Raw genomic sequence first — 22886 nt, 5'->3', positions numbered from 1 at the left:
AACTTGTCCCATTACCATCTCCTTTTGCCTTGCGCCATCATCCCTTTTGTCTTTTAATCTCTCGTGTCTTCCACTCTATCACAAACCTTCCAGTTTGTTCCTTTCCACCCCCCAACCCTTTTCCCTACCCCTGCACTTGCTTATAAATCTGTTACATCGCTAACTTTTTCCAGTTCTGACGAAAGGTCATTGACCTGAAACGTTAACTCGGTTTCTCTCTCCACGGATACTGCCTGACCTGCTGAGTATTGCCAGCATTTTCGGTTTTTATTTTAGGGTATTTTGAAGGATGGGATATAAATTCTCAAAAGGCTTGACTACATGATTCTAGATCTAGATATTGCATTTGTTTAGATGTGGAAAATTTTGTTATTTGGTTCTTCAGAGTTTCTGTTTGGTACTCCAATTAGTAAAGTTAAACAGTTGCTATCATTTTTAAGTAGATACCATAGTCACTGACTATTATCAGCCCTCATAGAATGTAAGGTTAGTTGGAGATTCTTACTCCACTTATAAAATGCTCGCGGCTTTCTCCCATGCTGCAGAAATGCAACCATTAATCCAGTATTTCCACACAGTGTGCAGATGAGTTGAGAGATTACATTATATGCACAAAAGTAAGAGCTTTCAACTGGCACCATGAAGTCATTACAAATAATTAATCTACACCATGTTGGGGAGCTTTAAGATGCAGCAGGTTCAACTTTTATATTAAAGTAACTCAACATAAATAAATCAGCTAGCTTTTCAAAAATTCACCACCAGAGCGAAGTGTTCTAGTTGCTAGATTGTTGCCAAGGTAACCTGACACACCGGCTGGATCCAGTTATTTCAATGCGTGTTCTCCACACTATTATGTGCACGTATAAATGCCACCTCCAACCCAAACCCTCATCCAATTCGCCTTTTATTATAAAAGAGAAAAACTGATAATTACACTGAATGAAATTGATGTTTACTGCACAACATTCTTTTCAGTCTCATTTGCCTCTAGCATCCCCTATACAATTGCTAATGGAACATAGAAATGAGTCAAAGATTGAGATAACAATTTATTAAGAGTGATTTATCTGAAAGTTGTAAAGCAGTTGCTAACTGTTAACAGCTCATAGCAATTTCTAATAATAGGATTAATTAATATATTGGATTACTTTGGAAATATATTCAGAACTCAGTGGCTGGATTTTGTTATTCCTAGCATTCATTTGTAGCATAATCCCTTTGAAATCTGTCTAATGAGGTTAAAAAAATTTGAACGATCGATATTAAAATTTTAAAAAGGGGCGGCTAAGGGCGAGATGTCATTGTCGCAAAGCTAACGGCAGGGCGGCGCAGCGCAACACGGCCTGCAACTTTTGGATATTCACATTTAACTGTACATCTGCTTATCGCCTGAAGTTGCTGCACCGTTTGTAAGAGACACTATTCATGTATAAATATATGTGTAGGATTAGGATTAATCTCATGATTAAAGTTGTTGCTCTCATTTTACTTGTGGATTTGTATTGTAGCTAGAAATGATGAAATGGTTAAGTTGGTCTTTCCCAGGATGCTTTAGGGTTTATTGTATCCAGTTACAACTTAATTGACCGTGGGATGTGTGATTCATAGCTGTTTGACTATGTGTCAATACATTGTGAAGCGAGACAGGCGCAAGGCAATGATAGGAAGTGGGCAATAAGCCAGGATGGTGGACAGGTTGGCATCTGGTGTTTTGACAGGAACTTTTTCCATTTAGGAGGGGTATCGTCAGACTATAATGAATCATCTAGGATAGTATGCGTGACTAGAGGCCTGCAAAAGATCTTGCGCTTTTCTTCACAATTTGTAGAGAGAGACGAGAATAAAAGGTTCAACGAAGGTTATGTCTCTACCCAAAGGATAAGCGAGGCAATTGCGTTAATTTCTCCATATGACTACTGCCGAGACTTTGGCCGTGGTTTCGCTGACCGAGGCAGGTCAGGGGCGGCTGGGGTCGGTGATGCAATCTCAGCCCACTCAGTGATTTTACGTAGATTGGGCTGGTTAAGCCTGCCCTGCAGGGTTCCCAGCCAATTAAACGGGACCAGGTCTGATGACGCGTCATCAGCCAGTTTCCTTAAACGGGCCATGTCCACATTCATTTTGACAGTTGTTCTGTCAGTGTTCTGAAGCATTGAGGTATTGCAAACACTGCACAAAGGTGGACAGTTGCACCTAGGCTCTCGCATGACTCCCTCCATATGCTTATGGAGGGAGTCACAGCACGCAGAGGTTGTTCTCTTCCCTTCCAAGGGCGGAAGAGACCTCCCCAGGAGACCAACGCAGCCTGGTTGCACACGAGGGCACAAGCAGGGATGTCGTCAAGAGGACCAGGCTGCAGTGGTGCAAACCTTTCAATGATCTCAGTAGATCACGAAACATTACTGCAAAGCCACACAACCTCATCCTGCTGTGCCACTCATCACATCCCCATCACTCTGTCTTCCCTACCCTACTCCTGCACATCCTTACTCACATCTACATACCTTGCACCTCCACCCAACCCTCTCTATCTACATTATCACTTCCCCAACTCACTAGGCACCCCTCACACTCATCCTAGTTCAATCATACCAACTAACAACACACAAGGGTAGGCACATGGGTGTTTTATGCAATGATTATGTAAATTATTTGTTCATGTGTTGTCAAACATTGAAATCTATATTTTCAACACTTTGCCTTACTGGACAGGTCTGTGCTTGTCTTACTGGACAGATCTGTGCTCACCTTTGGAAGTGTCTTAGTGAGTTCCAGTGATTATTGAGACATAACCTTCCCCCCCCATACCCAAAAAGAAAATGTGAAGACTGAAAGGAATGGCTTGGACATTGTAGGGATGCTTTATGGTGCTGGTGTGGGGTGGGGTCAACCTAGCACATCATGTGGCAGCCAGGGTGTACAACCTCAAGTGAAGTAAATCTGGCAATGGTGATGCCATCACTGGGCTCCCAGGCAGGTGCTGATGGCTTGTATCCTGTGCAGCATCAGGTGATTGCGGAGAAAGTTGGTGTTGTTGTTGGGGCTGTTCGTGGAGTGATTCAGGGGACCAAGGTAATATTTTGTCAAGGGCACCAATGTTGCTGGAATAGATGGCAGCTAAAGTTGAGATGACAGAAGCGATCTGTCAATGGTGTGTAGGATTTGCAAAATTTCCACGTTTCCCCAAAGGTTACTATTAATAAAAGGGACCCTGCGTGGACATTTTTTTAAAAAGGGTACCCAAAGATGGCATCCGCACCTCGTGGCCGAAAGCCTGCAAGATTTAAAAGCTTGGACTCTATGGCACAAGCAGCTTTTGGGGAAATCAAAACCTAAAATGCAGTTTCCGTGAAGAAGGACTTTTGTATTTTGAAAAGCAGACAGAACTCTGAATATGCATTAAGCCAGATCGGAGACAGATCAAAACCAGTTAGGCCTATACTTGAGGCCATCAAGCAGTTTGCATAAATAATCGGAAACAGCTTAAGGAAGCCATCGAGGCTGGACAGGCCGATTAAGATGCATTAATCACAATACAGCTCGGACATCAGGCCAGTAGGTGCGTTCACCAGCCATCTAAAAACAGTTAGTTTAGATTGCTACAATTATTTAAACTAGCCCCCCAAGATTGGGACAATGAATTAACCTGATTTGGCGCGCAGATAAGGGCCATCCGAAGGAGTATAACTGAAGGCCCCAGGTAGCAATCTCTCTCTTCTCTTGCTCCCCGCCCTCGTGGCTGCTGCTCTTTCCCTGTCCCGTGCTTGCCACCTGGCCACTGCCTGTGCCTTTCCCATCCCATCAGGAATGCCCGACATTGCACCAGGTGGACACGGACAAAACAGGCCAGGCGAGACGAGACAAGACAATGAGATGAGACGAATCGGGAGAGGATTGAAGAACGCTTTGAATAATCGGGCCTTCAATCCAGCCGACCTTCGACTATCTTCATGCAAACTCCAACTGCCGCCCGAGAAAGAGGAACCATCATCCCTGCAAGGTAAAGTACCCAAGCAAAGACTTTAACCTTGGGGTACTTGTACCTGGACGACACCCTTGCAGCGCCCCGAGACCACATGACAACGGCAGGCCCCAGACAGCACAAAGAGTGAACCCCAAGCCCCACCGCTGTTTGAATTCAGCAGATTTTGGATTGGTGAACATGAATTCTGGCCCCTCATAGCTTAATCTAGTTAGGTATAGGGGGTGGGATAAGGATAAGGGGATTGTTAAGATAGTTGTTTTCCCTTGATGTGCCATTTGTTCCCCATTCCCTGTATAAGTATAGTTATTTGTATTTGCCTGTAAATTTTATACTAATAACTTCTCATAAGATTGTGTTAATTTCTATTTCAATAAAATCTTGGTTTTCTTACATCCAAACCACCTGTCTACTCAAGTCTTTTCTGTATCGCCGCCTGTACCCAAGTCTGGAGTCTAGAGCCCAGGGGCGTGGGAGCGATTAGAACCGCTCACCAGTCAGGGGTATAATTAACTGGGCGCACGCGCCAATCCCACCAGCCCCCTACAGAAATGGCGACCACGGCAGGACACCGGCAACAGGGTTGTGATGCAGTAGACAATGGTTCGGATGAGCAAACCATGATGGAGGAAAGGATTTCTGATTATGTGTTTAGCAAGGTGAATATCACTAAGAAGTGGATCACCACTCTGTTAAAGGCTGGGCATCCGGTAGATGCAGCAGCTAAGTGGACAGAGGGAAAGGAACACAAGAAGTCCTTAGAAAAGGCAGTTTGGCTGATGTGTTTTAAAAAGCAGGTCCAGCTGTTGGACAAGCTCATTGCAGCACAGGCAGTCGAGTTAAGGGAGTCAGCCCTGGAGATCCAGGATAAGGCTCTCGCAGGGGAGAAGTTATTAGTAGCTTTGCAGGCATTTAATGGGAGAACACAAGGCCCAGTTGAAATACCTACAGTGCCAAGTCACCGAGGCCAAGGGAAATGAGTTAAGGTTGCGGGAGAAAAACGCCCGCTTGGCAAGGCAGATTAGGGAACAGGAAGAGAAAGAATAGGAGGTAAAGGCAGCGTACAAGCTAGCGAGCGAACAGGGGTTTGAGGAGGCAGACCACGGCCCCTGTAAAGAGAGGATAGAAAATCTGAGCCGGGCCCTCCGGAAGGCAAAAGGCATGGTATGCCTCATAAGCCCAAAGGCAGGCCAGGCAGATTTTATGGGGAATGAGGGGAGGACAGTTCCAACGTCACCGGTAGTGCCTAGGGACGACCCGATTGAGAGAGAGGAGATCTCACGACTACCACCCGTAGTGCCAAGTTTCAGCGAGGTTTGGCAACAAAGGGGGGTGGAGGCGGAGGTAGAGCAACCCCCGCCCGAGAGGTCGGAACTGGGACCGCTGTACCCAGCACGGCATCGGAGGTTCGGCCCACCCGTCAATGGCGACAATGAGGGACCCCTCCAAAACCAGTTCGTATTACCCTTTAACACCCAACAGCTTAGGGCGATGGTCAACCATATCCCGGGCTCTCCGAAAAGGGAGACCCCTCGATCCACTTCAGGGAAGTAGAGCAGGCAGCCAGCATCAACGACTGCGATGGCGCTGAGAAGGCCAAGATGCTGCTATTCTCCCTGGAGTAGTCTCCTCCAATCCCTCTCTGATGAGTGTAAAAGGGGGCAGAGCGGGTACGAGGAGCTTAGAGGTGCGGTTCTGGAGGCCATGGGGATGAATGAGGGAAGTCCTTTCTCCCGCGTGGAGAAGACGATCCAACTCCCAGGGGAAACCCCGCAGGCTTGTGTGTACCGAAGGGCCTGTCCGGGGACGCCAGACCGAGTGCTCCTGAACGGGGATCTCCTGACCCATTGGCTCCGTTGCCTGGTGGCGAACAGCTTGCCACAGGTCCGGGCCAAGGCAGAAGCCTGGTTCAACCCCAAAAATCCCCAGACCACCGAACTTACGGTGATTAGGCAGCTAACTCTGGCCTATAAAAACGGTAGGGGAGCCGATGCACACCCACCCAAGGGAAAGGTGCATGAGGTAAAACCCGGACCGGGTAGGAAAGAGTGGCACCAGGAACGGAGTAACCCCCCCAACACAGAGACCAATTGTTACGGGTGTGGGAAGGATGGTCACTGGCGGAAGGAGTGCAAAAACCCTTGGAAAAATAACAAGGGAAAGCATTCCACAGCCCCAGCCCAAAAGGCGGGGGCAGGAATCCCTTCCGCAGAGGTCGAGTCACTTTTGGACACCATGAGGTCCTTATTGACTGGCCAGGGGAGAGTAGCAGCCGCCACCGGTGCTCTTACCCAGTCAGCCCCATCCAACCCACAGCCGTGACTAGAGCCAGCGCAGCCTGTTTACCTGTGTTCTCTCCGGTATGATGAGTGGAAAAGACCCCTTTTGGAGATGGAGGTAGAAAAGGTGACGGGGACCTATCTGTTGGACACTGGGGCATCATGCACCGTGGTCTACTCAGCTAACCCCACCACCTCGCCTCTCTCTAACGGGGTCCCATACAGTCTTTCGGGGTTCACAGGTAAAGAACAGGCTGGCTCATTTTCAATCCCGCTCGCCATTCGGTTAGGACCGCTCCGCTCCAAGTGGACCTGTGTCCTGATGAAATGGGAAATGGAGGGTGGAAGAGGGGTCCTGGGGACCGACTTTATTGTGGGCCACAGGATCCTAGTGGATTTGAGAAATCATTGCCTTTGGGGGGCAGGTAAAGTAAAGAACGGTGAGATAGTAGTAATCTCATGAAAGGAAGGGAACCCTCTGCACCACGAAGCCCAAAGAGGATTACAACCTCGAGCTTATGGTCAGCAACACCCCACCAGAGTTCCAGGCATTTGTGCAGGCCCACCTGGCCACATTTGCCACTCACAAACATGACTGCGGGAGGGCCACAGAGTTTGAGGTCAGCGTAGACGGGGACCCCATGACATGACCACAGAAGCAGAACCAGACATGGAAGCAGCCATGTCCTCGTTAGTACAGCAGGGAGTTCTGAGACCGATAGCCACCCACGTGAATTCTCCATTATGGCCGGTCAGAAAGCCGGACAATTCCTGGAGGGCCACGGTGGACTATCGCGTGCTCAATAGTGACATCCCAGCCTGCGCACCCACAGTAGCAACAGTTGCCGACCTCATAGGGAGTATTCCAGCATCTGCGACCACTTTCACGGTGCTGGATATTTCCAATGGGTTTTGGTCCATCCCTGTAAGGAGGGAGGATCAGTACAAGTTTGCCTTTACGTTTAAAAGGGCAACAGTACACATGGAACTGCTTGCCTCAGGGCTTCCACAACAGCCCCAAGCATTTTCCATCAATGCATGGCAAACAGTTTGAAGGATTTTAGCCAGCCCAGACAGTTGGTCCAATATGTGGATGACCTGCTCCTGTTCACTGATTCGAAAGAGGAGCATGGCCCACTATTGGCCGAACTGCTGGAGCTGCTAGGGCAGAAGGGTTTCAAAGTGAATCCCAAGAAAGCGCAGATCAGCCAGCAGGAGGTGAAATTCCTCGGCCTGACCGTACGCGCTGGAGAAAGGGCCATAGATAAGGCTAGGAGGGAGGCGGTACAAGAACTACCGGTCCCTAACACAGTAACGGGTGCGAGGTCGTTTCTAGGGCTAACCGGATACTGTAGAGACTTTATTGAGGACTATGCAGCCACCATGGCCCCTCGCCTCCGACTCCTACACAAGGGAGTGGAGTGGCTTTGGGATGAGGGTTGCCAGGCAGCATTCGTCAGGCTCAAGAAAGACTTGCAGACCGCACCAGCTCTAGGGGCTATAGATTAGGGGAAAGAGTTTTTCCTGGAGGTAGCAGCCAGCGGGGACAGCCTGAGTGCTGTGCTGCGCCAAGAGCGGCACGGCCGGCGGTCTACTCCTCCCGGATACTCACGGATGTGGAGAGGAGCCACTCCAACTGTGAGCGGCATCTTTTACCCCACATTGGGCTGTGAAAAAATCATTGATCTTCACAGGCACCTCTCCCATCACCCTCCTCACCCATCACACACCCACCCAGATGCTTCAGGACGGGAGGATCAAGGATGGGACAGTGAGCAGTGCCCGTATTGCCCGCTGGACCTTGCTCCTCTCACAGATGAATCTGAAGGTGAAGGGTCTCTGCGAGCCAAAGCTCGCAGCCAACCTGCTATATCCTGGAACAGCCCACCGGTGTTCCATTGAAGGGGTTTGGGAAGTAAACATAGGTTTACGGGCCAGGCTACATCCCACAGGCCGCGAGATCTATGTAGACGGTTCCAGCACGGTATCTGCTGGCGAGCGTCTCACGGGGTGTGGAGTTTACGACCCAGCGGCAAACATAGCCCTGGCGATTAAGCTCCCCAGCACCATGAGCACCCAGCAGGCTGAACTGTCCGCGGTGGTGTACGTTGTTACACACCCCAAAATCTTCCCCACCCCTACACGATTTGCTCGGACAGCATGTTCACATGCAATTAGTGTACGGAGTACCTGGCCATCTGGTCCCGCCGCGGATACACCTCCGCTGACGGGAGACCCCTCACAGTAAAACCCCTGCTGGAAAAGATCCTGGCAGCAGTGGGGGAGGAAGGGAAGGTTTTCATTCACAAGGTGAAAGCCCATTCCTCCACAGAACCTCGCGGCCAAGGCAACCAGCAGGCTGACTTGCTCGCCAAGGAGGGTTCCCGCACAGGCACTTTCTGTGACCCATTTGGGTCCAGACCCATGGCGGCGGTCAGAGGTAGGGACGGGACCCAAGGGAGTGTAGGGGTAGCGTTAGCCCTGGACCTTAAGACGGTCCAAGCCCAAGACCCCGTCCTCAAAGCAGTCCTCAGCGCTGTAGCTGAGGGAAAGGGAGTAGAGGGTCCGTATGGCACAGCGACCCTCTCCGATAAATAGGGTATGCTGTTCTGGGGGGAACAGTGGGTTGTGCCGCAGCAGCACCGGAGGGAATTCCTTCAACTGGCCCACAAGGGTCCAGGAGCGGGGACACCCCGGGCCTGAGACCACCTGGCAACGGGTGGATCAGGCGGGATGGTGGCCGGGACTCAGGGACGATGTCTGAGAGTTCTGTGCAGGCTGTCTTGTGTGCACTGCGAATAACCCCGACCCCCACAAAATGGTACCTATGGGACACGTCAGGAGGCTAGAGGGACCATGGCAGTCGATACAATTCAACTACATCGGGCCTCTGCCCACTGCCCAGGGAGGCTATAAGTACTGCCTAGTCCTGGTGGACGTGTTCACCAAATGGGTAGAGGCCTTTCCCTGCAGAACAGCCACAGCTCTGGGTACTGCCAGGACCCTGGTCCAGGAAGTGTTCTCGAGGTGGGGACTACCACAGTATGTGGAGTCCGACCAAGGGAGCCACATCACCGGACATGTGATGCAGAACACCCTCATGCTGTTAGGCATTGAAGGGAAATGGCACGTGGCCCACAACCCGCAGTCATCGGGGATTGTGGAACTTATGAATCGGACCCTAAAGGAAAGGTTAAGGAAGGAGACGGTGGATTCGCCCCGTAAACGGGCCGAAGTCCTACTGTTGGTTTTGATGGGAATCCGGGCCAGCCAGTCTAAAAGCATGGGGTATTCCCCGTACAAGCTAATGACTGGCAGGATTATGCGGACCCCCACCCATGTACTAGCCCCGGTGCTCAGAGGGTCAGTTCAGAGAGGTAAACCGGGACAGGGTTGCCCGAAACCTCTGAGCACCTGAAGCAGGTCCACGAGCAGGCGGCTGGGAACATGGGAAGGCAGCATCGGAGTAACCGATTGCTGCTCGAACCGAGAAAGCACCACGAGTGGGAGGTAGGAGATCAGGTCATGGTGAGAAACTATGCCCGAGTGGGAAGTTTGGAACCATTGTACATGGGGCCCTACAGCATTGTAGATAAAGCCAGCCCCATGGTATATGCCGTGGAAGATGCCCCGGCATACAAAATGGTTCCATATCAACCAGTGTAAGCTGTTTACACCCGAAAGGGGAAAGCAGCCAGTTGGGGTAAGGTCTGAGGATAAAGATCCTCAGCCCGCAGCAAGAGCGAGTTCAGACTGCACAGGCAGGCGCTGTGGCTTGCTTGAAGGGAGGGGCCATCCCGCCCATCAATTGGGACACTCCCCCACTCTTCTGGGATCCAGATGAGGGGGAGGGACCCGAGGTCGAAGACCCCGCCCCGGACCCAGCCATGGGACCTGGGGGCGGAGGCTCTCAGCAGCAGGCTGCGAAGAGTTACCTGCCCGCGGCCCAGGTTCGGGAGAGGTCAAGCCTGAGGGAGCAGCGGTTCGGGTTAAAGGCCCATCGGCCAAGAAAGCCCCACCCGCCAAGGCCCCTAGAAGGTCCCCACGGACGCCCCAGCTGAGAAAGCCATGGTCACCAGCCCTCCAGTTACCAAGGGCCACCCCTCGAGTCAGGGAGCGGTCCAAGGACAGAGGTCCTCAGCCAGCAGCCACGGGCTGCGAGGGACCTACAGTGCAGGGCGGTGCGGTCACGCTGGGGGTAGCGGTGAGCCGCAGGCCAACCAGGGATTAGCCTGGCCGCCCGGAGACGGGCGGCGGATGTATATAGTTTTAGTTTAAGTTTTGGTTATTGTTAAGTTTAATTATTTATCTTAAGTTTGGGTGTTTTAGTTTAAGTTAAATAAGGTGATGGGTAGTTTTAAGTAAGTAATCTGCTAAGAGTGTGTATGTTTGGGTCGAGGTTGCGGGACCCGACCATGCTTCACCAAGCCAGAGAATCTCTTGGGGACCTGGCTGCATGTTTTTGTATCTTTTTGCAGAAAGACTTTCAGGGTGGAGGGGATCGTGATCCTATTCGCCCTGATGACACTGAGCCTGGGAAGGCGGGGCGATGTAGATGTGGGAATCCTGTACAGGTGCTCGGGAGACAGGGCACCTATAGTGACCAACGGGAGCGGTGAGCGGGATGCGGAGGAGACCGCCGTCTACATCCACGAGGGAAGGTGGCCAGGATGGCTGGGGTCCAATTCGTCTCAGTACTCCAGCCAAACCGGATTCACGTACGGGGAGGCCTCCCTCCTGTGCCCCAGGGTACGGGTCGTTACCACTAGGGTCAGCGTCACCGTTGGAAAGCGAATATGTTTAACGTGTAAAGGACACATTCCTCTGGATAGGTGGTGGTGGCTCAGAAAGCTGAGCAAAGATATGAGGAACCCCAAAGTCGAGTGGGAACGGTTGGGGAACAACACCCACCGGACGATTACAGGGACTCAGAGGATTAAGTGTGTGTTGGGACAAGTGGTGGGAACCGGACCAAGGGATTTATATCTGTATGTGGGGGTCAGAGGAGGTCTGCCCCGTAGGCATGTCCATCGTTTTCCACCAGCAGTGGCAAGACACCGGGGAGGGGGATGACATGGGATGCCAGCCGGAAGGTGTGCGCAGTCCCATTCTCCCTGATCCCAGTCAATGCCACTGAGCTTGTAACCCGCCCCCATAAGCCCCTGCCCACGGCGCCGGCAGCAAGGTTACCCAGGGAAGGGTGCCCCACCACCACCACCAAGGGACCAGGGAATGGGTTGGTACTTGTCCCTACCGATCAGATGCTGTACCGGGGGGTACACTACGCGGTAGCCTCTGTGATTTTAAATCTCACAGAGGTACATTTACCGGAGTGGTGTCCCAAAGAAACAGAGCAGCTATACCAGGCCCTCTTAAAGGATATGTTCAAGAAGTTCTATGAGTTCGATTTCGCCCATGTCGACAAAACCAAACTGTACACCACAAACAGAGTTTTTGGGTAATGCAGGGAGGCAAAGAAGGGGAGTATGGAATGATGTTTTTACTGCATTTAACACTGGGTCCTCTTTCATCAACAGTCTGGATGACAGAGCTGCAGACCCAGATAAATGGTTTAAAAACACAATTAAAGAAAATATTACTGGATGAGAACAAGGTAGTGGGCTTGGAGTTGCATGAGGACCAGGCCATGACGGTCCATTTAAAAAGGAGATCATAGCGGAGTTGGAGAAGCACGCAAAGACAGTAAATGCCCTCATAAGGGAGGACAGAAATGCTTCTGACCAGGCTGCGCAGAATGAGGTGTGCGTGGTTGCTGGGCGAGGGCCGCAGTAATCTGGAGGATTTAAAACAGGGTTTAGTCCCCTCCTGGATTAGCAACAAGCACCTCGCAGCCCTCCACCCATTTGAGAATGCATTAAGCCCGTGCCAACTCCGGCTAGCTTCCGAAGCCTACCCAGTCCCCGTGGATTGTGGACAGTCCAACCACACAATCATGGGAGTAGTAGTTAGCCCGACCCGCACTGGTATAAAGGGTGGACAACATTGGAGTCATTCAAGAGGGTGCACACATTCGTTTCACAGCGGTCCCGCCTTATGTCATAAAGTGGGAGCACGTTATGACAGGTACTGACCGCTCAGGGTGCCGGAGCCGGGGAGCACACATAATCCTGTGTCCCCAGCACATGAATGCCTATTCAAAACCATAGTGTGGGTTCAGAGCTGCTGGCGCGAAGCCTATAAATTGCACCATGGAGGCAATGGCACAAGGCCATGTTCCCCCGCAGGTAGCATATATAAGAGGTGGGACATATTGTGTCACCACCGGCGTGTCCCACTACCAGCATGGACAGCATAGCTGGTGTCCGGTTAGTGACAGCAGTTTCTGTTTTAAACCCAAGGCAGAAGTTCAGGTGGCCCAGGAGCGAATTGCCCCCATTCCTGAACCCTCCACTTCACCTCACTATGAAGGAGAATTTTACGAATTTGCAAGAGTATGTAGCGCACTTTGGCTACAAAATTCCCCCTCTCCCTGAACACCTTTCCAAAATACTCAAAGCAATTATAGTTTTGCATTTTTACACTCTAGAGCAGAAAACAGTAGAGATAGGGACTAAGATATTGGATATTGTGATTCCACCCTGGTGGGACATTTTCAATAACAGAGGTCCCTTCGTGGATCAGACTGGCTTCCCACATTCTCGTGGTTTGTCAGTTAGGGATCTAGTTTGCATTCAGTGTAAGGGAAAGGGTCAGTTGTTAGAATTCCGAAACCAGAGGATCTGGAAGGAACATTATGTGAAGGTGGAGGGAGATACGCCTGTTTAAGTCTTTTTCCTTGTATTCTGATTAAAGATTGTTGTTTTTTGTGGTTGTTGTTTTTAATAAAGGTTTTTCTTTGCAACACGTTTAATAAAGATGTATGGGTACCAAGTGGTGCAGAGGCGTCGGACCCGTCCGTGCTTGGATGTGTATAAAAGTCTGTAATTTACTCTCTGTATGCTTATGTACACTACATTTTCGCGGAATGGGAAGTGCATGTGTCGTGGGTATATTAGATAGGTAATTACAGGGGAAGGTTGACTATGGAGGGTCAGAAAAATTTTGCTCACCTTGTAAGAATGATACTTCAAGCAAGTTTTAGTATCACAGGGGGGAGTGTAGGATTTGCAAAATTTCCACATTTCCCCAAAGGTTACTATTAATAAAAGGGATCCTGCGTGGACATTTTTTTAAAAAGGGTACCCAAAGATGGCGTCCGCACCTCGTGGCTGAAAGCCTGCAAGATTTAAAAGCTTGGACTCTGTGGCACAAGCAGCTTTTGGGGAAATCGAAACCTAAAATGCAGTTTCTGTGAAGAAGGACTTTTGTATTTTGAAAAGCAGACAGAACTCTGAATATGCAATAAGCCAGATCGAAGACAGATCAAAACCAGTTAGGCCTATACTTGAGGCCATCAAGCGGTTTGCATAAATAATTGGAAACAGCTTAAGGAAGCCATCGAGGCTGTACAGGCTGATTAAGATGCATTAATAACAATACAGCTCAGAAATCAGGCCAGTAGGTGCGATCACCGGCCATCTAAAAACAGTTAGTTTAGATTGCTACAATTATTTAAACTAGCCCGCCAAGATTGGGACAATTAACTAACCTGATTTGGCATGCAGATAAGGGCCATCCGAAGGAGTATAACTGAAGGCCCCGGGTAGCAATCTCTCTCTCTCCTCTTGCTCCCCACCCTCGTGGCTGCTGCTCTTTTCCCCGTCCCGCGCTTGCCGCCCGGCCACTGCCCGTGCCTTTCCCAGCCCGTCAGGAATGCCCGGCATTGCACCAGGCGGACACTGACAAACCAGGCGAGGCGAGACGAGACGAGGCGAGGCAATGAGACGAGACGAATCGGGAGAAGATTGAAGAACGCTTCGAATAATCGGGCCTTCAATCCAGCCGACCTTCGACTATCTTCATGCAAACTCCAACTGCCGCCCTAGAAAAAGGAACCATCATCCCTGCGCAGTAAAGTACCCAAGCAAAGACTTTAACCTTGGGGTACTTGTACCTGGACGACGCCCTTGCTGCGCCCAGAGACGATGGCAGGCCCCAGAGAGCACAAAGAGTGAACCCCAAGCCCCACCGCTGTTTGAATTCAGCACATTTTGGATTGGTGAACATGAATTCTGGCCCCTCATAGATTAATCTAGTTAGGTATAGGGGGTGGGATAAGAATAAGGGGATTGTTAAGATAGTTGTTTTCCCTCGATATGCCGTGTGTTCCCCATTCCCTGTATAAGTATAGTTATTTGTATTTGCCTGTAATTTTATACTACAGGTAGACTATCCTTTATCCGAAAACCTCGGGACCAGCCGAGTTTCGGATAAAGGAGAATATCGGATTTCGGAAGATGGGTCGGCGGGGGGGGTCGGCGGGGGTCCGCGGGGGGGTCGGCGGGGGGTCGTGCGCACGACTTACGCTGACGCTCAGCGTAAGTCAGTCGGGGTCGGCGGGGGTCGGGGCCGGCGGGGTCCGCGGGGGGGTCGGCGGTTGTCGGGGCTGGCGGGGTCGGCGGTTGTCGGGGCCGGCGGGGGGGGGTCGGCGGTTGTCGGGGTCGGCGGTTGTCGGGGCCCGCGGGGGGGTCGGCGGTTGTCGGGGCTGGCGGGGTCGGCGGTTGTCGGGGCCGGCGGGGTCCGCGAGGGGGGTCGGCGGTTGTCGGGGCTGGGGGGGGTCGGCGGTTGTCGGGGCCGGCGGGGTCCACGGGGGGGTCGGCGGGGGGGTCGTGCGCACGACTTACCCTTTATCCGAACTTCCGAAACCGGAACCCTCTAAAAACCGAAGGTTTTTTCGTTCGTACGCACGACTTACGCTGAACGAAAAAAACTTCGGTTTTTAGAGGGTTTCGGTTTTCGGAAGTCCAGATAAAGGGTAGTCTACCTGTAGTAACTTCTCATAAGATTGTGTTAATTTCGATTTCAATAAAATCTTGGTTTTCTTACATCCAAACCACCTGTCTACTCGAGTCTTTTCTGTATCGCCGCCTGTACCCAAGTCCGGTGTCTAGAACCCAGGGGCGTGGGAGCGATTCGAACCGCTCACAAACAGTCAGGGGCATAACTGATTGGGCGCACGCGCCACACCCACCACCACCCCCTACAGGTGAGAAAGCTTATTCCAAGGAGGCGACAGTGGAGACAGAGTTTAATCCAACACTTCCAAACTGCATACAGCTCAAGTGTCTTCCAAGTCCTGAAGGCTCAAGCTTCCGATATTGGAAAGTGACCAGCTGTGAAATGGTAGCTTTCATACCACTTTTGCAGCTGTCACCTATTCACAGCAAAGGGGAGACACAGAGAACCCGACCTACTTACCTGACATGATCTCCAATGACGTGAACCTCGTAAAAAAGTGGTAAAATAGAAATAGGCTGACAAAATAGTAGTTAACAACTGTTTAACAAGCATTTAACTATCTTAACTGCCTCCCGCACCGCTTGGTGTCAGGTCTGTTCTGAATTCACAGACCCAACACTTTGGAAACTTACATGAAGGCGGGTTCAGAGTGGGCGGCCAACCGGCTGTCAATCATTTTGATTTTGACAGCAGACCCGCTTCCAAACCCACACTTGTAGCGCCGGCTAAATTCAGCCCAATATGTCAAGACTTGGTCAAACACAATGGCCCAGAAATTCGGGTCCCAACGCACGAGTACGGACGGAGTACTCACACGTGGACCCGATGGAAGTGCCGGAATCTTGCATGCACTACGCATGCGCGGGAAACCGGCACTTCCGATCCTCTGAACCTAGGGGTTCAGAGGTCAAACGCGTGCGCACGGGAGTCTGCGCGTGGAACTTCCTTTTTTTTTTAAAAAACAGGTTTTAACATGCGGGCAAGTCTGTACATTTTAGAAATGTAAAAATCAGCCGTAAGGACTTCATTTTCAAAGGTAAGTGGGCAATTATTTAAAATTAAAACATTTTTTCCACAGGTTTTTTACTTTTAAATACTTTAAAGCAAGATAAGTTTATTTTTAGCCCCTTTTTTTATAAAATTATTTTTTTCAAAAATTTAAATTTTTGTTTAAAGAGTTATTTAATGTCATTTATAGTTTATTTACAAAGTGTGATTTTTTTAAAAATTTATTTGAAGGTAAAGTACAGTTTTACAGCCTCAGCATTTATACATTTTGACAGGTCTATCTGTCAAGACTTATGAATGGAGCATTCCCTGTTCCAATTGGCTGCCTGTTGCTCACGTGATCCCAGGGGACACATCGCACTAACTACGCCCCTGGGACACGCCAGCATAGCGCGCCGGCCTCTGGGACAGGCCTCGGAGAGGAATTCCACGCAGGCCAAGAGGTCAACTGCCGGCACGCTAGGTAAGTGTAGGTCGGGGGCTTGCACCCGCGGGAAGCCCCCGGCCCGAATTTCTAGGCCATTAAAACGTTTAAGTTGCAAACCATATTTGGTGTCAGAAATTCTCTTGCACCATATACCCATAAATAATGGCGAGCGCCATTAGCCTTACTGTTGTTTTGGCAGCAAATTCTGGCCAATATACAAATAGAAACAATGGTAACCAATATCCTGAGTAAACATTGCATGGCAATCAATTGAGGAGCCATACACTAACAGGCTCAATAACGCCACCAATCCTTCATGGTCAAATTATCGCTTCAACCGGCAATAAATATTTTTTTAAGTGAGAAACACACTTTTTAAAAAAAGATAAAGTTAAGTCACAACCATTTCTAATATATTGATTCCTAGAATGGTACTGATGAGCAAGGTCACTCCCTGGTGAATCAGAAATGGAACTACAAGGGAGTACACAAGTGGCGAAAAAGGAAAGTAAGGAAGCACAGTAAAAGGTTGAGATAAAAGGTACTTTTGTTATCCCAAGGACCCCTATATTTGGGCTGGATGATGTAGAACCATTTCCGGTTCCTAGTAATCCTGCAATGATGCACGATATTCCTTCAGTGAAGATTCCTCTGGAAGACAAAAGGATGTTTCCAGATTACCATCAGTCCTGTTCATACACAGGGGTGTAGTTTTTCTCTTTAAAGAAAGTTTCAAGTATTAAACAGAATTTGGTAACCGATTGAAGACTTTTACAGCTCAGTTACATCAACTGTGATTGAGCACTAACAAATGCCTGCCTCCATTTCTGGTAAGTGTTCTCAATACTTAAAAATTACCGGCCTAGAAATTCAGTATAGCCACTTTTGGGGCGGTAAAGTCGGGCGGGCGCTAAAGTTTGCGCCTGGCTCAAAGTTGATGGCACTTCGCCGATATTCAGTAGCTTCGCCCTAAGAGGTTGCTTGAGCGCTAAAACTGGCGATGCACGCCTATCTTTAGGCGCGAAGCCGGCGGTGCTGAGGGATAGCGCCGAGGCCGGGCGCAGCGCAGGTGCGGTCATTTCTTGATTGACAGCAGACACCGTGGCGCCGGCCAGCTCTTAAAAGGGGAAGGGTCGACTTGCTCTGCTGCAACGGCCGGCACACTGCAGCCTTCCAGCTAGGCCTGAACACTGCTGGTGATCAGAAGGAGCCATGGCAACGGTACAGAAGGCCCGTGAGCGTGCCCTGCGCTTCTCAGCCCATGACTTGAAGGTGATGGTGAGGGCCTTGGAGAAGAGACAGCACATCTTGTTCCCGGACACTGGCAGGAAGCCTCCCACCAGCGTCTATAGGAAAGCCTGGAGGGAGGTCACCCGCTGGGTGTCGGCCACCGGCGATGCCCACAGGGACAATGTCCAATGCCGGAAGAAGTTTAATGACCTGACCAGGATTGTCAGGGTGAGTACCCTTTCCAGTCTCCTCCTCATCCTTGCATGTACACCTGACATGATGGGCAAAGGGACCTGAAAGCCCTAATGACCAGCCCTCAGCCAGCAGCTATGGGACAGTCATAAACATCAATTGCACATTCTGCACTTTACACCATGGGAGGCAGTGCACACCACATCAGGGCTACACACTGGCCAAGCTATTCCACCATGGGAGGCAGCGCACACCACATCAGGGCTACACACTGGCCAAGCTATTCCACCATGGGAGGCAGCGCACACCACATCAGGGCTACACACTGGCCAAGCTATTCCACCATGGGAGGCAGCGCACACCACATCAGGGCTACACACTGGCCAAGCTATTCCACCATGGGAGGCAGTGCACACCACATCAGGGCTACACACTGGCCAAGCTATTCCACCATGGGAGGCAGCGCACACCACATCAGGGCTACACACTGGCCAAGCTATTCCACCATGGGAGGCAGTGCACACCACATCAGGGCTACACACCGTACTTACAGACCGTCCTTTCTCTTGCAGGCAAAACTTGCCAACAACCGAAGGCACCAGGAGCAGACCGGGGGAGGCCGCCCCCAGATCCAGGAGCTCACTCCCCTGGAGGAGCGCATGAGTCGCCTCATGGGACCCCGGGTGATTGGGCCCGTCGCCTGTGGAGATGCCGACCCTCTTCTGGGCCACAATGGTATGGACATCACCTTTTGGACCTCTCTCGTCGCACTTGCGCATCCGATCTACCTCCTTTGCCATTGTCCGACCAATGCGCTGAATGCCACCAGTCATGCCTCCCTCGCTGACGCCCTCTCCTCACTCTAAAGCTACTCTTGTGCCTTCCTGCTTTCAGCTGGTGACGAGGAGCTCCCTGAAGCTGCCAGTGACAGCCCCTCCGAGGAGGAGGAGGAGGAGGAGGAGGAGGAACAGGAAGGCGGACCATCAGGCCAGCAGTCAGGTGCGGCTGCAGATGCCGAAGTAGTGGACACGTCTTCCCTGGAGGAGAGCCTGGAGGAAGTGTCGGAGGGGAGTGTAGCTGCTGGGACCAGTGGCGTCCAGCAACCCAGGAGGGCTGCGGTTGGTCCGCGGCCTTCGGAGGGGAGTGCAGTTGCTGGGCCCAGTCGCCGCCGGCAACGTGGCAAGGGTCGGCCAGCTCTGCCCCCTGCTCCCCAGCGGGAGAGTCCAGACTCCAGTCCGGCCACGTTCAACTCAGAGGAGGTGCGCCACCTCGATCAAATGGCCCAGGATTCGGATCGCCGGCACACCGAGCTGATGGGGGTAGTGGCACGGATGCCTGAGGCCATCGAGTCCCTGGCTAGTAGTGTGCGCGAGTTCGGGGCCTCACATGCCGCGAGTGGCCGGCTGATCAGTGATGCCGTCCAGACAGTGGCTGCTCTGTTGCGGTCGCAGACCAGGGCAACAGGGGCACTGACTGCTGCCACACGCGCTGCGTCAGCCAGGCATCGCCTGGACACCCGCCGCGCTGCAGCAGCACAGCGGGCTGCCCTTCGGCAGATTGGTGCGCATGCTGCAGTGCGGGCCCGTGCGAGTGCCAGAGTGGCACATCACCAGCCAGGGCCGACCATCCGCCAGATTGCACACATTCCTCCAGCCGTCACCGCCACTCCCCCAGTGGTGCCTCAACGGCAAGCGGCTGCGAATGATGTTGGCCAGGCACAGCTGCGCCAATCACCAGCCGGCCCCTCGAGGGGCAAACCCCGTCTAGGCCGCCCCCCAAGGGCATCTGCCGGAAGGACATCTAACCCTCAGGAGCCTTTCCCCAGCCTCGCAGCAGCCACTGGGCAGAGCTTGCGGAGGAGCAGCAGGCCGGGCAGGGGCCCCAAAAGGCTCGACAAGGTCTCGCCCTCGCGGCCCAATAAGTAGACGGTGTGGCCAAGTGTTATTTTATATAGCGGTGCCTATGTTTCTTTTGGGGATGGTGGTTTTGTTTCTGGGGATGTTTTTTGGGTTAAGGCCGAGGATGAAGGCCATTTTTGAACAAATGTTCAGTTATTCCTCCCCAGGTTGTGGGAGTGAGTCACTTGATGTACTGTTTTTTGGGGCCGTTGAATGTTTCTGGGTTTCATGTGTGAAGGGGTTTCATTGGTCTAAAATAAAGATTTCTCTTTATTCAGAGTGTCCATGTTTGTTGCTGTAAGTGTTTGTTGCCTTCGCCAGCTGAGGGCTTGCGGAGCGGTTGCGTTCATGTTCCTTCATGGCCACAAGGCATTCCCTGACAGGGGGCTTAGAAGTGACGTTCAATAAGCCGCCGACGGACGGCCCTTGGACCTTCTCGCTCCCTCCTGGGATGGTACTCCTCCTCCTCCTGCTCCTCCTCCTGAGGTGGTGGTCCAACGTGAGGTGGCAATGCCCGAGTCCTGCGGAGAGCCAGGTTGTGCAGCATGCAGCAAACAACGACGAATTGGGACACTCGGTCCGGGGAATACTGCAGAGATCCGCCGGAACGATCCAGGCAGCGGAACCGCTGCTTGAGGACGCCAATTGTTTGCTCGATTATGTTCCTGCTCGCTTGATGACTCTCGTTGTATGCCTCTTCAGCAGGGGTCCTGGGCGCGCGGAGCGGGATCATGAGCCAGGTACACAAAGGATAGCCTTTGTCCCCGAGAAGCCATCCTCTTGGGGGAGGCTGTGCCTCGAACATGTCACGCACAGTTGTCTGCCGCAGGATAAAGGCACCGTGGCTGCTGCCTGGAAAGCGGGCATTGACAGCTAGGATGCGCTGCTTAGGGTCACACACCAGCTGCACATTGAGGGAATGGTAGCCCTTCCGGTTGCGGTAATCCTCGGCATGCTCCACAGGTGCCCGCAAAGCCACATGCGTACAGTCAATGGCGCCCTGCACCAAGGGGAAGGCCACAAATCTTGCAAATCCCAGTGCACGCTGATGCTGCCTCTCCAGGGCCATGGGGAAGGAGATGAATTGGCGTCTCCTTCTGAAAAGGGCATTGGTCACCTGGCGGATGCAGCAATGCATGGCGAACTGGGATATGTTAGCAATGTCCCCAGCAGCGGATTGGAAGGAGCCGGTGGCATAGAAGTTCAAGGCCACCGTCACCTTCGCCTCCACCGACAGAGACGTCCTGCTCCTGAGCTTTGGACGCAGGTCTCTGCGAAGCAGATGGCAGATCTCTCCAACCACCTCCTTTCGGAATCTCAGCCTTTTTGCACATCGCGCGCCACTCATGTTGAGGTAGGTGCGCTGCTGGCGGTATGCCCTGACTGGGTAAGGCCTATGTTGCCGACGCCTGTTGCCCCCTCTGCGTCTAGCCAGGGCTGCCCCTCTCACACCGCGTCTGCGAGCCCTACGGACATGACGCTGAAACTCAGCGTTGGCACCCCATGCAGCCCCCATAATATGCTGCCAAACAGTCAAATATACAAGAGGCCACTTGCAACGCTCTGGCCTGAAGCCAAAAATACCTGAGCTAGTGTTGGCCCAAACCAGAAAGCTGTCTTCCTTGGTCTCTCTCCAGAAATCCGTTGCACAAGTGTTTGCTGCAAAATGCCTGCCCTTTATAGTGCAGGGTAAGTGCCCTTTAATTTACGCTCCCCGGGTCCCGCGTCGGCTCTGTTGCGTTCCACTAAACAAGCGTACGGGCCGCCGGCCGCACAATGGGGCGGTCCCACTGAAGTTCTGGATCGGGGCGCGCAAAGGGCGTTGCACAAGGATATGACGTCATTTTCTGCGCGCGCAGGTGAGCGCGCGCTAAACTTTGCGCCGGCGCTAAATGTCTACTTAATTTGGGGCAAGGCGCAGATCGCGCTGCGCCCGGACGCTACACGCATAGCGCCAGAAATTCACTTCTCTTAAGGCGCTAACGGCTGGCGCAAGCAACTGAATTTCTAGGCCACCATGCCCACACTAAATGGGTTAGTTAACTAGGTTACTACCATGTAGGAGACTGCTCAATATTTTACTGGTCTGAGGTTAGTAACCTAGCTTAAATTCAACCAAATTTTATACAAAACACAAATGAGTCTGTTCACAGAACGTACTGTAGAAGAGAGGTGTACCTGTTTAAGGCATGGATAGGTGGAGGTGGAGCCCCAGCCAACCTAGCACAGGCATAATAATCACCTATAGATTCAATTATACCAGCTAGTGTCGCACTGAACATTCCTAGCACTCCAGCTACTGTGATCGTTGGTAGACCCCACTGACCTGCAAAAATCAAAACAACCTTTTGAAAAACATTTAAAGAGCATTCCTACCTTTAAACAAAAGGAATGCATTCTTAAAAAAAAATGTTGCTTTCCAGGTTACTGAAGTTTAAATTCAAAGCACATGTTTACCTTTAACCAAATTAATATCCAATTTTAAAATAAAAGCAACAGCTCATGTTTGATCTTTCACCTTTCCTATAAACGCGCAAAACAGGCTCACAGCAAAAAATCGGCAGCCCGTTTTATACCACGTTAAATATGGACTTCAAAAGGAAAATAATACCTGTAGTGTTGTGTAAAACAAGCTGTCGATTTTGCTATGAGCCCCTTTCATGTCCTTGGCGTAAAGCAATTTCATCCAGAGTTCAGTTATAAAAAAGTCATTTGAGGAGTTACTATGCATGTTCCTTTTGTCCAGCACCTTAAAATCAGATTTTATATAAGCCATTCCTTTTCTCTGTCACTTACATGGATATGGCATACGAAACCAGGGCGCAGTTGACATTATTTCACCTCTGGCATCAGTTCGAGCTTTGAATCCGTACTGATCAGGATTTTTTGGAAATACATCAGTGAGAGTTAAAAGATAGCAAATTAGCCAGACAACCATGATGGCTATTATAATCTAGAAAAGAAAATACAAGAGACAATTATTGCAGGTGAAAGTCCCTACCCCAGGA

General features: G+C 51.3%; 1 protein-coding gene across 4 annotated transcripts in view; it reads right to left on the bottom strand.

The window, feature by feature from the left end:
* Positions 1–22886, bottom strand: part of slc23a1 (solute carrier family 23 member 1) — a 157904-nt gene that overhangs the window by 18410 nt on the left and 116608 nt on the right. For all 4 annotated transcript variants that reach the window (XM_085995250.1, XM_085995252.1, XM_085995249.1 and 1 more), the window contains 3 exons: positions 22675–22831; positions 22057–22204; positions 17104–17209 (listed from right to left, as the gene is read on the bottom strand). In XM_085995250.1, coding sequence (XP_085851376.1) covers positions 17104–17209; positions 22057–22204; positions 22675–22831 — 411 coding nt within the window. The remainder of the gene's footprint in view (positions 1–17103; positions 17210–22056; positions 22205–22674; positions 22832–22886) is intronic.

The sequence above is a fragment of the Somniosus microcephalus genome, chromosome 8 (genome assembly GCF_052327205.1).
Source record: "Somniosus microcephalus isolate GS21.2 chromosome 8, FLI_Smic_1.0, whole genome shotgun sequence".
NCBI classification, from domain to species: Eukaryota; Metazoa; Chordata; class Chondrichthyes; order Squaliformes; family Somniosidae; genus Somniosus; species Somniosus microcephalus.
The sequence above is the reverse complement of the archived record's forward strand: the minus strand, read 5'-3'. Positions and strand labels throughout refer to the sequence as shown.